The sequence below is a fragment of the Acanthopagrus latus genome, chromosome 4 (genome assembly GCF_904848185.1).
Source record: "Acanthopagrus latus isolate v.2019 chromosome 4, fAcaLat1.1, whole genome shotgun sequence".
In the NCBI taxonomy this organism is placed as follows: domain Eukaryota; kingdom Metazoa; phylum Chordata; class Actinopteri; order Spariformes; family Sparidae; genus Acanthopagrus; species Acanthopagrus latus.
In genome coordinates this window covers 33,344,047-33,358,558 of record NC_051042.1, presented here as the reverse complement: position 1 = coordinate 33,358,558, position 14,512 = coordinate 33,344,047, and the positions used below count along the sequence as shown (strand labels likewise).

The 14,512-nt window shown below is 40.5% G+C and overlaps 1 protein-coding gene and 1 long non-coding RNA gene across 2 annotated transcripts; one reads left to right on the top strand and one right to left on the bottom strand.

Annotated features, from left to right (window-relative positions):
* Positions 1-866: 866 nt before the first annotated feature.
* LOC119018270 lies at positions 867-8,217 on the top strand. Its single transcript, XR_005074700.1, has 4 exons — positions 867-978; positions 2,660-2,771; positions 3,001-3,143; positions 8,051-8,217. It is a non-coding gene; the product is annotated as an uncharacterized LOC119018270 (long non-coding RNA).
* A 549-nt stretch (positions 8,218-8,766) lies between these two features.
* On the bottom strand, positions 8,767-14,495 carry psmd13 (proteasome 26S subunit, non-ATPase 13). The gene is made up of 13 exons (XM_037095094.1): positions 14,279-14,495; positions 13,358-13,436; positions 12,691-12,725; positions 12,536-12,591; positions 12,397-12,440; positions 11,831-11,917; positions 11,267-11,438; positions 11,075-11,154; positions 10,857-10,982; positions 10,515-10,577; positions 10,193-10,273; positions 9,839-9,955; positions 8,767-9,093 (listed from the first exon to the last, which is right to left on the bottom strand). Exons 1-13 carry the CDS (start codon positions 14,377-14,379, stop codon positions 8,998-9,000), a joined length of 1,137 nt encoding a protein of 378 aa, XP_036950989.1. The 5' UTR covers positions 14,380-14,495; the 3' UTR covers positions 8,767-8,997.
* Between the last annotated feature and the right edge of the window lie 17 nt (positions 14,496-14,512).

Genomic DNA, 14,512 nt, shown 5'->3' with positions numbered 1-14,512 from the left:
ACACTGAAAATACTGTTAAGGTGTCACCAGGAAAATGTACAAATGATTCAAAGTAAAACAATAAAATTAAAAGCAGCAAAACTTTACACGTGAAGCTGAAACCAAGAAACATTTTACATGATAAATGACTTAAAAGATGACTTCACTGTGACATGTAGTGAAGGAAGAGAAGAAAGGGAGGAAAAACTCAACATCAAATCCAGTAACTCAGATCTGTGCTGATCTTGGCTCTTTAGTCTACGTCACAGGAAAGTAAAGTTTAATTCACAGAAGTGTTTTTGTCATGAACTTGTTGTTTTATCTCCCAGAACACGTAAAAGATTTAATGTGAGTCTCAGTGAAGTCTTTGTCTCGACTTCGTGTCACAAGCGGTTTAAATTCACTGAACTTTCCTCCCTGTGAGCGGATTGTTCTCATAATCTCAGAGTGCTCTTCATACATTATAGAGCAGTTCCATATTTAATGAGCTTAACATTGGTTATACGTCTGTTTTTACATCCAAAAATCCTCTTATGCTCTTAAATAGCCACTGATGGAAGCCGACGCATTAATGTAGAAGAATATTATGCAGGGAAAAAAGGACTGGATTTGCTATAATCTGTCAAAAATAACCATCAAGAGTGACATCAAGTCCATTTGATGAAGAAACAACCTTTCAGTTACATCATAGGAGCTGCAATCAGGAGGGATTTTCTCTTTGTATCACTTAAAAATGGACAAATTAATACTTGCATTTCTCGGGTGTCCTCTCTGGAAACAGTCACGCAGGTGCAGTCTCACTCATTTCCTGTCTTTAGGTCCCGCCCACATACTCGTTGACGAATGGAGGTGGTGCGCGCCAAAATGTGCTATATATAATTTTGGCGCGCAAAATAAGACCCGCCCACGACTCAGGGAGTCGTTTCCCTTGTAAAGTTTAAATGTTGCTGTCTGATGTTGATCTGATCAGAACAGCGCTGCTCAGAGGACGTCAACAAGGTGCGTAAACTATTCTGCGTTAATCTGCTTTATTTGTACAGTTACCTGCTCTGTAAAAGTGTATTTAATCTGTGTGGGAGGTTGACTCAGGCCTGTATAGATCAGTTATTGTTTGTCTCTATCCAGGTGAAATTAACTGATGTTACTGTGGTCTATCAGCGAGTTTAAGCTAGTTATAATCTTCATGTGTTGGCTAAGCACAGTAAGAGAACCAGCCTCTCTGAGGGTTGTTTCTGCCTTAAATGTTTCTGAACTAACTCTGAACACGAAGCTGGAGACGTTTTATTGTACTGAAAAGTGTGGAGGTAAATTCGGCCGGAACATAATCCTCCTACCACATCGAATTAAATGTGTATATCAGCCGTATGTTTTGTTCGGTTCACCAAACCTCATTGGGATTTTGCAGTTTTTTTTTCTGTCGTGTCTATAATAAGATTAATGCCGAAGTAAATTCATTTGGGCCGCTATACCAAAATAAGTGAATAGTTTTGGTGAATTCGGCATGAAAGCTTTTGTAACTGATTGGCGTAATCATCCTATTACATCGAAATAAATCCATTATGAGCGTTATGTCAGGTGCACCAAACCTCATTGGGATTTTGAAGGTTTTTATTTCCTGCGTGATTATAAGCAGAATAATGCGCAGTAAATTCAATTAAGGACGCTATCATAAAACAAGTGAATAGTTTCGGTGAATTCGGCATTAAAGCTTTTGTAATTAATTGACATAATCATCGTACTACATCGAAATAAACCTATTAGGAGCGTCGTGTTTTTTTTTCAGTGCACCAAACCTCATTGGGATTTTGAAGGTTTTTTTACTCTGTCGTGTTTATTAATAGAATAATACGCAGTATATACAATTTGGGACACTATCTTAAAACAAGTCGCTAGTTTTGGTGACGTCGGCATGAAACATTGATTAATTTATCGATTTAAGACAGAATCAAACATTGTCTTCTGACATTTACTGTAGAGTTGGGTGGCTATGATCACTGTTAGCTAGCTGACTTAAAAGTTGTCACTGCTGCAGGGTTTGAGAAAGCAGCAGCTCAGTTTCCTTTATTAACTGTTTTGACAGTATAACAAGCGTTTAAAGACACTGAGTCATTCTGTCATAGTGCTTTTACAGACAGGTTTACATGTTAGTTAACTGTGTGTCTGTGGAGGAGAGTGTTAGCATGTAGCAGAATTCTTATGAGAGACCCTAACACGGTCATATTAACACTGTAGAGCTGAATATGTAGAACAGTTCTGAATACAGCACAGTTAGATAACCTAAGTGAGGTTTTATTTGAGGATTTTTAGATCTCAACCTTTCGATCTCTGAACCTTTTTTAAACTAAGTACTTATTCATATAGAACTAAAATAGAAAATGGGACCTGAAATAAAACCAAAAGGCGTTTTAGTCAGGATAGTTTACAGGCTCCTTCTCAGCTTTCACCAGTAATTGTCAGACTTTACCTGAAGTATATTTTCCACATTCACTTTATTTGTTTGGTGTCAGCTAATTCAATCTAAACCTGAATATGCTCTCTGAACTTTGAATATTAAGGTACATGTTTTATGTGATCACAGCAAAGGAAAACGTTTCTTTCTTCTTCTTCTTCTTCTTCTTTTTTACATTTTTTTTTACATGTATTAAATATGATCTTAACAAACGTGTTTTGTCTATTTCAGGAGTCTGGCCAGCACACTGAGGGTCCTTGAGAGACCTGAGGACTTTGACCTCGGCGTGGTGGAGCCTGAACAGAACGGTCCTGAACAGTCTCAGTGCCTCTCACATCCCAGGGTAAAAAGCTTCTTAAGTACTGAACCAGCCAATTATACTTATGCTTTGTGTTGTAAACAACAAAGGAGACCGTGCTAACATATATAAAGTCTAGGATCTTACTGCAAAGTGTTCATGTGAAATGAGAGAAATGCCGTAAGCTGTTGTGGAAGCAGGACAGGATTTCTCTTCTCAGACCTTCATGAAGTCATGATGTGATGTTAAAGTGCTTCCTCTTCTTCTCCCTCAGTGAAATGTGGGATTTGTCTGCAGTGTTGCCGTGAGCGCTGCGCTGAGTTCAGTGTTCAGAGCTGTGCAGGAAGTTGACCAAGAAGCAGCTTCAAGTGGAGCGAACTCTGAGGAGAGGAACCTGGTCTCTGAGAGCAAACAAAGGTCAGTGCCTGCAATGGAGGTGCCAAAATTAAAGGCAGAGTACGTAAGATATGTCAGGCCTTATTATCAGATTTTCTAACATACTTTGCCTTTAACTAATGTTCCTCTCCATAAAAAACTAATTTAAAATGATTCCAAATTGCCAAACAAGTGATTTATAAGTAACTTCAATAGGAGAAATACCAATGAAAACAACAAGGCTGTTTTCAACACCTAAATGCAAATTACTGATCTCTTTATATTAAGTATTTAACATGTATATACACCATCAGCCAAAACATTGAAACACTGACAGATGAAGTGAGCATTGATCATCTTGTCACAATCAAATGTTCTGCTGGAAACTCTTGAGTCCTGGCGTTCATGTGGACGCCTCTTTGACGAGTATCATCCACCCAAACATCGTTGCAGACCAAGTACATCCCCTCATGGCAGCAGCACTCCTTGATAGCAGTGCCCCACCTGCATGACAGTGCAGCTGCAACACTGCAGAAACAGCTCAGGAATGGTCCGATGAACCTGACAAAGAACTCAAGGCGTTGAACTGGCCTTTGAACTCCTCAGATCCCAATCCAGTTGAGCATCTGTAGGATGTGCCAGAGCCAATTACATCCATGTTGGGGCCCCCATGGATCGTTCTTGGCTCCTGGTACATCCAATGGACGCCCAGTTAGATTGAGATCTGGAGAATTCAGAGGCCAGGTTGACACTTTGAGCTCTTTGTCATGTTCCTCGGGTCGTTCCTGAGCAGTTTTTGCAGCGTTGCAGGTGTGTTGTCCTGCTGGAGGAGCACTGCCATCAAGGAGTGCTGCTGCCATGAGGGGGTGTACTCGGTCTGCAGCTGTGTTTGGGTGACTGATGTTTGTCAAAGAGACGTCCACATGAATGCTAGGACTCATGGTTTCACAGCAGACCGTGACATTGTCACAAGATGATCAATGTTATTCATTTCACCTGTCTTTGATTTTAATCTTGTGGCGGATTGTTGTATGTACACATGTTAAATATTTTATAGATGAGATCAGTAAGTGATCAGAATCAGAATCAGCATCAGTTCAATATAACTATAAACAATAATAATAGTAAAAAAATCAAACAACATGATAAAAAGGTAAGAGAAAGAGCCAGAATAGAAATAGAAATAGAATTGTACAAACATAATATGTACAAATGTAAACAGTGTAATTATAAACAGTGTATTGTTACTAATAAATAAAAAATATGAGTATGATTCTGGAGGATAGTTAAGTCTCATTCACAGGTTGTTGAATACTGACAGTTTGGGTTGGCAGAAACCACTATGATGTCACAGTGAGGTCAGTCCTTGATTGCCCCCCTCGGTTCCACTTGAGTGGTTGTTGGTTTTGCTTTGTCCTTTTGATTAAATTGAATGTTTGTTTTTGGTTGTACATCTCCACTTGAGTGTTCAACTGTGTGTGCAGAGACTGCTTGATACACTTTAGGAAGCCTTTGCTTTTGCTGTCTTGCTGCAGAAACATTGTGGTTTGTTGTAGGGAGCTTCTCAGGAAAACAGTGTTAGCTAAACTACGTTGAGCATGGTAAGCTACGACAACCAGTTCACCACCGTGGAGTTCTAGGTACAAAAGTTCAGTAACAGCAATCCAGTTGTTAGTGGTCTGCCAGACAAACCTGGTGTTAATATTGTAAGTTACAGGTTAATTTGACCAGACTTCAACTATCTTCAATGGCAAATGCCCGAGTGCAGTCCATCGGAGCTGTAAGCAGTGTTTTCCATGAATGGCAGTAGTCAGGCCTTTGATCAGTTGCTGGTATTGGTAATAGCGTATCTTACGAGCCCTTGTGCGATCCCGCCAACTTACAGGTCCCTCATGTTCAGACACCTATGGTTGGTAGAAGCGTGCACATAGTGTGCGTGTTTAGCTTGGGCCTCGGCCTGGCTAGGGACATGCTCAGGGCCACGGTAGAAGCTAGCCTGACGCCACTAAAGCGGCTTGGATCTCTGCCCTCATCTGTCCATGACGATTTCCCTCGCGAGTTCAGTGTGTATGGACGCGATGCCTTTGCTTGAAGATAATGTTGAACCTCTGTGGTAGAACTAAATTAAAACAACTGCAGGAATTCATTTTCCTTGCAACTGTGTGCAACAGCATCCTGCTTGATAACACCAAGCAGAGATCATTAAAAAGCTGTTACAGGGCCCTCGGCCTCACTGCCCGGCAGGCCACTAATAAGGAACCGAGTGTGCTGTGGTGGCGTTTTTTGTTTGGAAGCAGTTGTTGTGGTCATGTTGATGGTAGAAGTGCAGTGAACTGATAGCTACAAACAGCTTGAGCGGTTGTTAGTTTGTCTGCGTCCTTCTGAGTGTATTGAAGGTTTGTTTTCAGTTCAGCTACATTAATGCAACTGTACGTTCAGAAAGTGCTTGATAAACTTTATGAAGCCTTGGAAGTTGTTGTTTTGCTAGAGAAACATTGTGGTATGAAGCTTTTCAGGCTAACAGTGTCAGCTAAACAGTGTTGAGTGCAGTAAGCTACAACAACCAGTTCACCACGTGGAGTTCTAGTCACAAAAGTTCAGTAACAGTAATCCAGTTGTTAGTGGTCAGGCTTGTGTGAACCAACCAACCAGAGCAGACTGAGGCCCCACCACAAAACCCACAGGATTCAAGGAGTGTTTTTACAGCTATTGGATAAACACAAAAAAAATAAATATACAAATTATATCTTGAGATAAAATGTATATGAAAATACAAGTCTTATCACTGTTAAAAATTGACTCTCTATGAGTCCTGTTAGTAGCCCACAGAGTGCGTTATTTGACAACCTGAGAATGAGACTCAAAAATCAGCAAAGTAACTAGTTACTAAAGCTGTTAGACAAAGTGTAGCGAAAGTATGAATAATATAGTTCAGTATAGTTTAATCAGTTTGAAGTTGCAGTAAATGTAAATACTCAGGGACAGTAAGTAGCTCAAAACTGAACTTAAGTAAACTAACTTAACTTAAGCCCCAAGCCACTTTTCTAGGATTAGGGTGATTCACTCACATTCAGTGTGATGTTTTGTTGTTTATTTGAGTCGTGTTTGGGTCATATAAACATGTTTTTCACACATTGTAGCCCAGCTTCTGCTGTTTAATTTGATATAAAATATGACTATATTCTTTCATAACTAGTGCAGTAGTGGCTCTGTGGTTTTCTGCATGACTTAAGAGTTAGAGTTAGGGGTCAGGGTTAAAAAGAGTTAAAAAGGGTTAAAGAGGGTTCAGAATAATTTTACATCACTGTAAATGTTCAAACAATTATTTATGTTGCCGACTGATTTTAGAAGCTTCATATGAAAATGAAAAAAACTCAATTTATGCAAAATATGAAATGTATTTAACATGTATATCTGCACTGTTCAGCCACAACATTAAAACAACTGACAAGTGAAGTGAGCATTGATCATCTTGTTACAATCAAATGTTCTGCTGGGAAACTTTGACTTCTGTCATTTCTGTGGATTCTCTTTCACAAACACCAGCCACCCAAACACCGTTCAGACCAACTGCACCCCCTCATGGCAAAGAACCCAAGGTGTCAAACTGGTCTCCTCATTGGCCAGATCCCAGTCCAGTTGAGCATCTGTTGGATGCATCAGAACCAACTACCATCCATGTTGGGGCCCCCATGGATCGTTCTTGGCTCAGACTGCATCCAGTGGAAGCTCAGTTGGATTGAGATCTGGGGAATCTGGAGGTCATGTTGACACCTTGAGCTCTTTCCCACGTTCCTCGGGTCGTTCCTGAGGGGGGGGGGCACTGCCACCAAGGAGTGCTGCTGCCATGACGGGGTGTACTTGGTCTGCTGCTGTGTTTGGGTGACTGGTGTTTGTCAAAGAGACATCCACACGAATGCTAGGACTCATGGTTTCACAGCCGAACATGGCATTGGAACAAAATCATCCATGTTATTTATTTCACCTGTCAGTGGTTCTAATGTTGTGGCTCTCAGTGTGTTCACATGATAAATGCTTTTTACAGGTACACTCAAAACCTCCACAAATAAAGACAAAACCTCCACAAATACATTCAAAATCTCCCCCAAAAGACTCAAAATCTTCATAATGACACACAAAATGACCATAAATACATACAAAAACAAATTCATAAAAAACTTACATAAATATACATGAAACCTCCACAAACACACAAAAACCTCTACAGTCACACAAAACCTCCACAAACACACAAAAACCTCCACAAACACACAAAACCTTCATAAACACACGAAACCTCCACAAACACACAAAAACCTCCAAAATCACACAAAACCTCCACAAACACACAAAACCTCCTCAAACCCTCCACAAACACACAAAAAACTCCACAAAACCTCCTCAAACCCTCCACAAACACACAAAAACCTCCACAAAACCTCCTCAAACCCTCCACAAACACACAAAAACCTCCACAAACACACAAACCTCCACAAACACACAAAACCTCCTCAAACCCTCCACAAACACACAAAACCTTCATAAACACACGAAACCTCCACAAACACACAAAAACCTCCAAAATCACACAAAACCTCCACAAACACACAAACCTCCAAAATCACACAAAACCTCCACAAACACACAAAACCTCCTCAAACCCTCCACAAACACACAAAAACCTCCACAAAACCTCCTCAAACCCTCCACAAACACACAAAAACCTCCACAAAACCTCCTCAAACCCTCCACAAACACACAAAACCTCCAAAATCACACAAAACCTCCACAAACACACAAACCTCCACAAAACCTCCTCAAACCCTCCACAAACACACAAAACCTCCTCAAACCCTCCACAAACACACAAAAACACGAACCTCCTCAAACACACAACACCTCCACAAAGAGACATCAAACTACCACTGTTCTTCTTTGTCTTCCTGCAGGTGATGGATGAGCAACAAGACGAACCACAACAGGAGCCTGAAACAGGAAAACTGAGTATCTGAGTGTCCGTCCTCTGATGACAACTCCTTCATGTCATGTTTGTTGAGTAGTTTCACTGGCTCAGCACTGTTGACTTTACGTAATAAACCTTTTTTTTTTAAAATTACACTCTGTTGTGGTTTTAATCCTGCTCATTTACTAATTTTTAAAGAATGTATCGAGTCTTTCAAACGAGTCCAATGCATCGGCTCAGTGACACTGTCAAAGCTTCAGGTGTATTTGATAAACATTTATAGACACAAACATATAATATTATTATTATTATTATAATTATTATTATTATTATAATAACAGGGGCCTCACACTGATAGTTCTCAGGCCCTCTTGTTTCTGTAAGTTCACAATGTTCTTGTAGAACGGCTTCTGCTAACACTACACAGTTATACATTTATATATGACATCATGAGATCATGATGACTCAAAGCGTTCTATTTATTGTTTATCATTTATTTTTTCTACCATTTTGGGGGATTATGAAAAATATTGAAAATGCCGTCAGAAGAGACCTGGAGCTTGGAGTGAGCTGAAGAGTTAAAACAAACATAAATCTTAATTTACAGCCTGAAGTTGAACCGACTTTCACCAAGACGCACAAAAAGAAAAGAAATAAAACACAAAACACTTGTACACATAATGACTGTCAGGGACAATGATGACTTCTTTTCTGGTAATTTTTATTCATGTTTGGACAATATTTTCTGTCCATATGTTGAGGATAAATGTTACAACCGGTTGCTTATTTGTAAAATACCACAGTGTGATTTACAGGTTGGTAATAAACGGCGGCGGTAACAGAAGAATGAACATCGGATAGAAAGAAACAATACAAAAACAGACGTGTTGAGAAGCCGTGAGGTTTCCCTCTGTGGACCGAAGGCGAGCTGGTTCAGGTGAGGATGTCGTGGGCCTGCTGCTCCACCAGCATGGCCATGTTCTTCACATCGCCGCACCAGAAGTCCAAACGCTCCTTCATACCTTTGATCTGAAACAGAAAACGACAGGTGAGTGAAGATCAGCAGGTGGAGTCCACGCTGCAGGGGACTAAACTCTCCTTTCTCTACTCGTTTAGCCGGTATCACCCGTTTTAGTCTGCTTTGTTTTCACATGTCTGATCCATGTTAGTTTGTGATTTCTTACTTCTGTCACTCTCTTTCACAGCCACAAGAGAAGAGAGTCTAACTTTGTTCTGATCAGATTTAGGTCTCACAACAGAGTGAAGAAAAACTGACAGTCTCACTCCTTAAACCTTTAAGCCAACTGGGGGACCTTGGGGTTTTTAACCCTTAAGACATGCAGAACAATCACAGAGCCACTGCTGCACTAATTATGAAAGAATCAAGTTAAACAGCAGAAGATGGGCTACAGCTGGGCTGTAAAAAAAAACGTGTATATGACCCAAACACTACTAAAAAAACAAAAAAAACTAAACATCAAACTTCGTGAATCACCCTGACCCTAGAAAATTGGGGCTTAGAGGGTTAATTAAGAAAAGCTGCTGCTGTTGGTGAAGAAACTTGTCTCTATGTGGTTTCAGTTTCAGAGCATTTGATCAAATTTACCTTTACTTGATTAAACCAGACATAAATAGAAATAACAACATAATCCATGAGACATTTAGCAGTTGTAAAAAGAGTCGATTTCAGATAAACAATATGCTGATAACGATCTGGTCAGAAACAAATAGAATCACTTCCCTTGAAACGTCTAAAACCAAAAGGAGGACTGACCTGCTGCAGGTCCAGCACTCTGGGCTGCACCCAGGTCATCTGCACCTTCTGGTCCACCTCATCAATGTTGCCTTTGATCAGGCCCACAGACAGAGCCTTCATCACCAGCAGCTCCACCTGCAGGAGACACAAACACACAGAGCGTCAGAACCTGCTGCGCTGCGTCAGTTCAGATTCATATCAACAGAACCCTCAATAATTAAAATGGTAAAGAAACTGCTCAGAGATCTGCTCTGTGCAGACGTTACAACAGTAAGTTCAAATCAAGAATCTCTCTTGGAATTAAAGCCATTCTAATCACAGTTCATAGATTTTAAATGACGTTTATTGATGAGCTGATGAAATCCAACCGACCTCATTAACAGGGATTTTGGCACTCTGAGCGATCTCAGTGAAGGTGAGCTGTCTGTGGTTTGCAGGCCGAGTGAAAGTCATCTGGGAAGGAGAGGAGAGTGAGTGTGTTAATATTCCTGTTTTTAACCTTCATGTTAACATCGTGAGAGTCACATACAAAGACGAATATCAACATGAAGCAGATCTCATCACTTAAACATGCATTTCAGGCCAGCAGGTGTCAAAGTCTACGATATGTCGATGTGCAGTGAGATTTATCCATTCACAACTGGGCCGAAGGTGTTCTGTGTACAGAGAGATAAAGTGAACTGATCTGACTCACCTCCATCACACAGAGCAGCTGGATCTTCTGCATCAGTTTAGCTTCATGTGTTGCAAGATCCGGCTACAACCAACAGAGAAAGATTCATCAGACAGCGGCCGAGTAACAGAGAACAGAACCAGGTGACAATCCTCTGACCAGGTCCCAGATAGTTTGTAAAGCTGAAGTTACTGACACATAACAAGAGTGAACAGTATAGATATTTCTGTATTTATCATAAACGGGCTAGTTAAAGGTAAAATCCATTATTGAAGAGGCTTAAAGGTGCATTACTCCCTCAGGTTGCATCTTTTTAGTCCTTCCATGCTGATTACAGTTGATTTATTAATTGTTGTTAATCACCTGTTGGCCCCAGGCAGACTTGAAGCCCTGGAATTTCTCCACATTTCCTCCATTGAAGGCGTATAGTGTGTCAATGAGCCACTGTTTGTCTGTGTTCCTCAGGGACTCCAGCACAGGATGCATCAGCTGCAGACACACAACAGCAGACGTCGTCACTGACAGGTCGACCACGTTACACAACACACGATGACCACACTGTATTTCAGTTAAAATCCCACCAGCTCTCCAAAGTTGTACACTCCCTCTCCCAAGAGTCCAGCCAGTCCCAGTGTGAACGCCCTCTCCTGCTTCTCCGTCTCTGTGGAGGAAACAACAAATTAAATCATTGAAACGTTAAAGCGGGTGATGTTCTGAGCTCCATCTGCCTGGAATCAAGTCCAGAAGTTGTTTCCCATCATGCCTCTGCTCACCTGGAAGATCTTTGATGTCCACACAGCCGAGGTAGCGCAGAGCGTCCTTGTAGTAGGACGCGTGGTTCCCGATGATGCGGTAATATTTGCTAGAAAGGTCGTAAAACCGGCCGTGGACCGACGTCACGCCGGGCAAGTTATTCAACATTTCCTCGACGTCTTCAATGAGTTTCTGAAAGCGTACAGACAAAGAAGAGATACATGGTTACTAACACTGCTTTTAACTCTTTACATGTTCGGCTACAATCCAGTTTTTGAGTCACTTCATCAGATCAGGGGGAGATGAGATCTCTGCTTGGTGTTTAATGCTTGTTGTGTTTTATTCTTGTGGCTGCAACCATTGAGTTATTTCAGTAGGAGAAGGAATTTAACACTCGTGAGATGGAGTTCAATACTTTTGTTTTTCTTTTCCCAAACAGCTGTTGGTGTTTGCAGCTCTGCATCACAGACACATCGAGTGTGAACATTACCTGCAGCTTGATGTTCAGAAGGTGTCAAAACTGGTTAAAACTGAATGAGTTATTTTTGTCGCAGCAGACTGAGGAGCGTTTGGAAGCTTTTTACCTTTGTGGCGGGAAGATCGTTGATCTCCAGTTTCAGACTGCCGATGGATGTCTTGCAGAGAATGACGGCTTCGTCACTGCTTTTCACCTGAACCAGACAAAGTTTCATCAGAAATACAGTTTAGAAAAAGTCCATTTACTTACACTCAGCTGCCAATTTACTACGCACACCTGCCTAAAACTAAAGCAGTCCAATAAAACAGGCCTGCAGACAATTCTCCTTTCATGAAGGTTAACATCTTCACTTTTAGTTCCATATACTTTACGAGGATAATTTAAAGGCTGTAGTTATTTTAAATGCTGATTAATAGTTTTGTGTTATACAGAGATGTATTCTTGATATTGAGCCAACCCTGATATACTGATGCTGATATAAACAGGGAGGTAAAAGTACTGAAGACACGTCTCAGTGTGATACAACTGAATTTAACAGCAGCTGAAACTAAAACAGCTCAATTTTGGTATAAAAAAGGTATAATTTATTTTGTAAGAGCTGAATGACTTTGATGAGGTGAAATAAACTACTGAGTGTATGTTTCACAGTCTGTGTGGTATCAGCTGACGTACCTTCTCCTTGGTCTTCTCCAGAAAAGTGATGGCATCTTTAGGATCTAGAAACAAAAAACTTTTTTGTAAATCCTAAGAAATATTCTCCTCAACTGTCTCCTGCTGAGAATCACTCCTCACTGCTTCATGTTGTTCTTACCTGTCATCTGTCTGGCGACGTACAGTATAATCTCCATGAGGGACAACGGGTTGATTCTGACAGAGAGAGCAGAAATAATAAATTAGCATCAAAACAGGAAAACAAGCAGAAACTACTGAACCGGCAGGTGTTACAGGGTCAGACTTTTATCTCACCTGTGTTCAAAGTCGCTGAGGAAATTGTCATAAAGCTTTAAGAGAACAAAAAGTTAAGTTAGATCACAGAAAATGCCAAAATGTTATCAGTTTTGTATCAGTAAATAGTTTAGTCTTCTGAGCATGACACTGAATCTTTAACATCAGTGGATTCATGTTGTACATTTTCTGAATTTCTTCTTCAGCTACAGACAAAAAGAGACAATCGCAGTGGTTAATATGCGGCTTTATGAACATAAATAATCAAAATATAATTATACCAGCTTGAGATACAGAGATGTCAGCCTGGCAACAAGGCATTAACCACGTGTTGTTTTTTGTGACAACCGCATTTAGAAGTATGTAAAAAAAGTTGAAAAATGACACGGCAGACATGATTTTACATTCTACAAACACTGGCCACCAAATGGATAATTAGAGTGAGTTGTCATTGCAAAACACATCAAACTAGTTATCGATGTTTCTGATAACATACAGAACAATGCTCCAATTTAACACAGTTCACATTTGCCTTATCCTGATAAAGATATAGATCAGAAAATATTTTGAGCAGGATTATAATGCTACAAAACTTTGGGATGACACAAATTAATACAATACATGAGTATTTCATGGTCTCTCATATTTTGTGGTATAAGTACATGAGGTGTTCCTGTAGTGCAGTTACCTGTATGAGGCCATCTCCTGTTTTGAAACAAGGATCTTTGACGAAGTCTGTCAGCTTCAGAGTCAACTGATGCCACAATCTGTCGATACAAAACAGTGTTTGTTAAAAATCACAGCCCATCTCAACAAGACTGTACATCACTTCAGCTATCTGCCAAAAAAAACACAACATGAAGAAGATAAACGAATTCTCCAAATGGACAGTGATGGCTGGTGGGTTTCTGGTGATGATTTGATCAGCTGATATCCAAACTGTAACACATTATTTCTTCCAATGTTGTGAAAACAAAAACATGTAAAGGTCCAAATGGAATAAAATGTATTCATTAGGTAACTGCTGATCCTACAAGGTGTTCATGTTAATGTGTCCAACCCTAGTTATACTGAATATTCTGGTGCTGTTTGTGAAGCCATGTAAGCACTTTGTTTCACTGAGAGCCTGCTAGTTAATGACAGACAACTTTGTTACAGAGGGTCTTTCACGCATTTTTCTTTAAAAGTGGCTTATTTACAGTTTAACCTTGATAGTGATGTGCACTTACAAAGCAGCAACATACTAAATGTAACTGTTCTAGCCGTGCACTGACTCATCTATAGCATCCAACCTAGCACAAACAGCTAGGAAAACTTGTGACAGATTTAAAAACTTTGTCTTCCACGAGAACATTTCTGGTGCTGTGTTCAAGACATCTACCCATTTTAATAACATTTTCCTGATGTGAAGTATTTACAAGTTAAAACTGATAAATGAAGCCAAGTTTCCGCTCTGATCTTCAAGAAGAAACTTGCGGCTAACATTAGCCAACCCTCAGCTAACGCTAGCTCCGGCCATGACTCAGCGTGCACTTCCAATGAATGAGCTAGCTAACGTCAGCTAGCCTAGCGTTAGCAGCTAAGCTAGCTGACGTGCACGGCTTCTCACCTTTTGTTGTAAAATTCCTCCAACATGTGCCACTCCGCCGCCATCTCCGGCGTGGAGCTGTTGCTCTGCTGTTGTTTGAGGTACCCGGTAACATCTTTCATTGTGGCGACGAACTGAAGTTGAGTTTTATTCGGGACTGATGAGTGTTGTTGAATTTTCAGGTAACGTCAAGTCGCCCGCAGTGTTGTGAGTCTGCTGCTTCGGCTGCGGTGCGCAAAGGATGATGGGAAATAA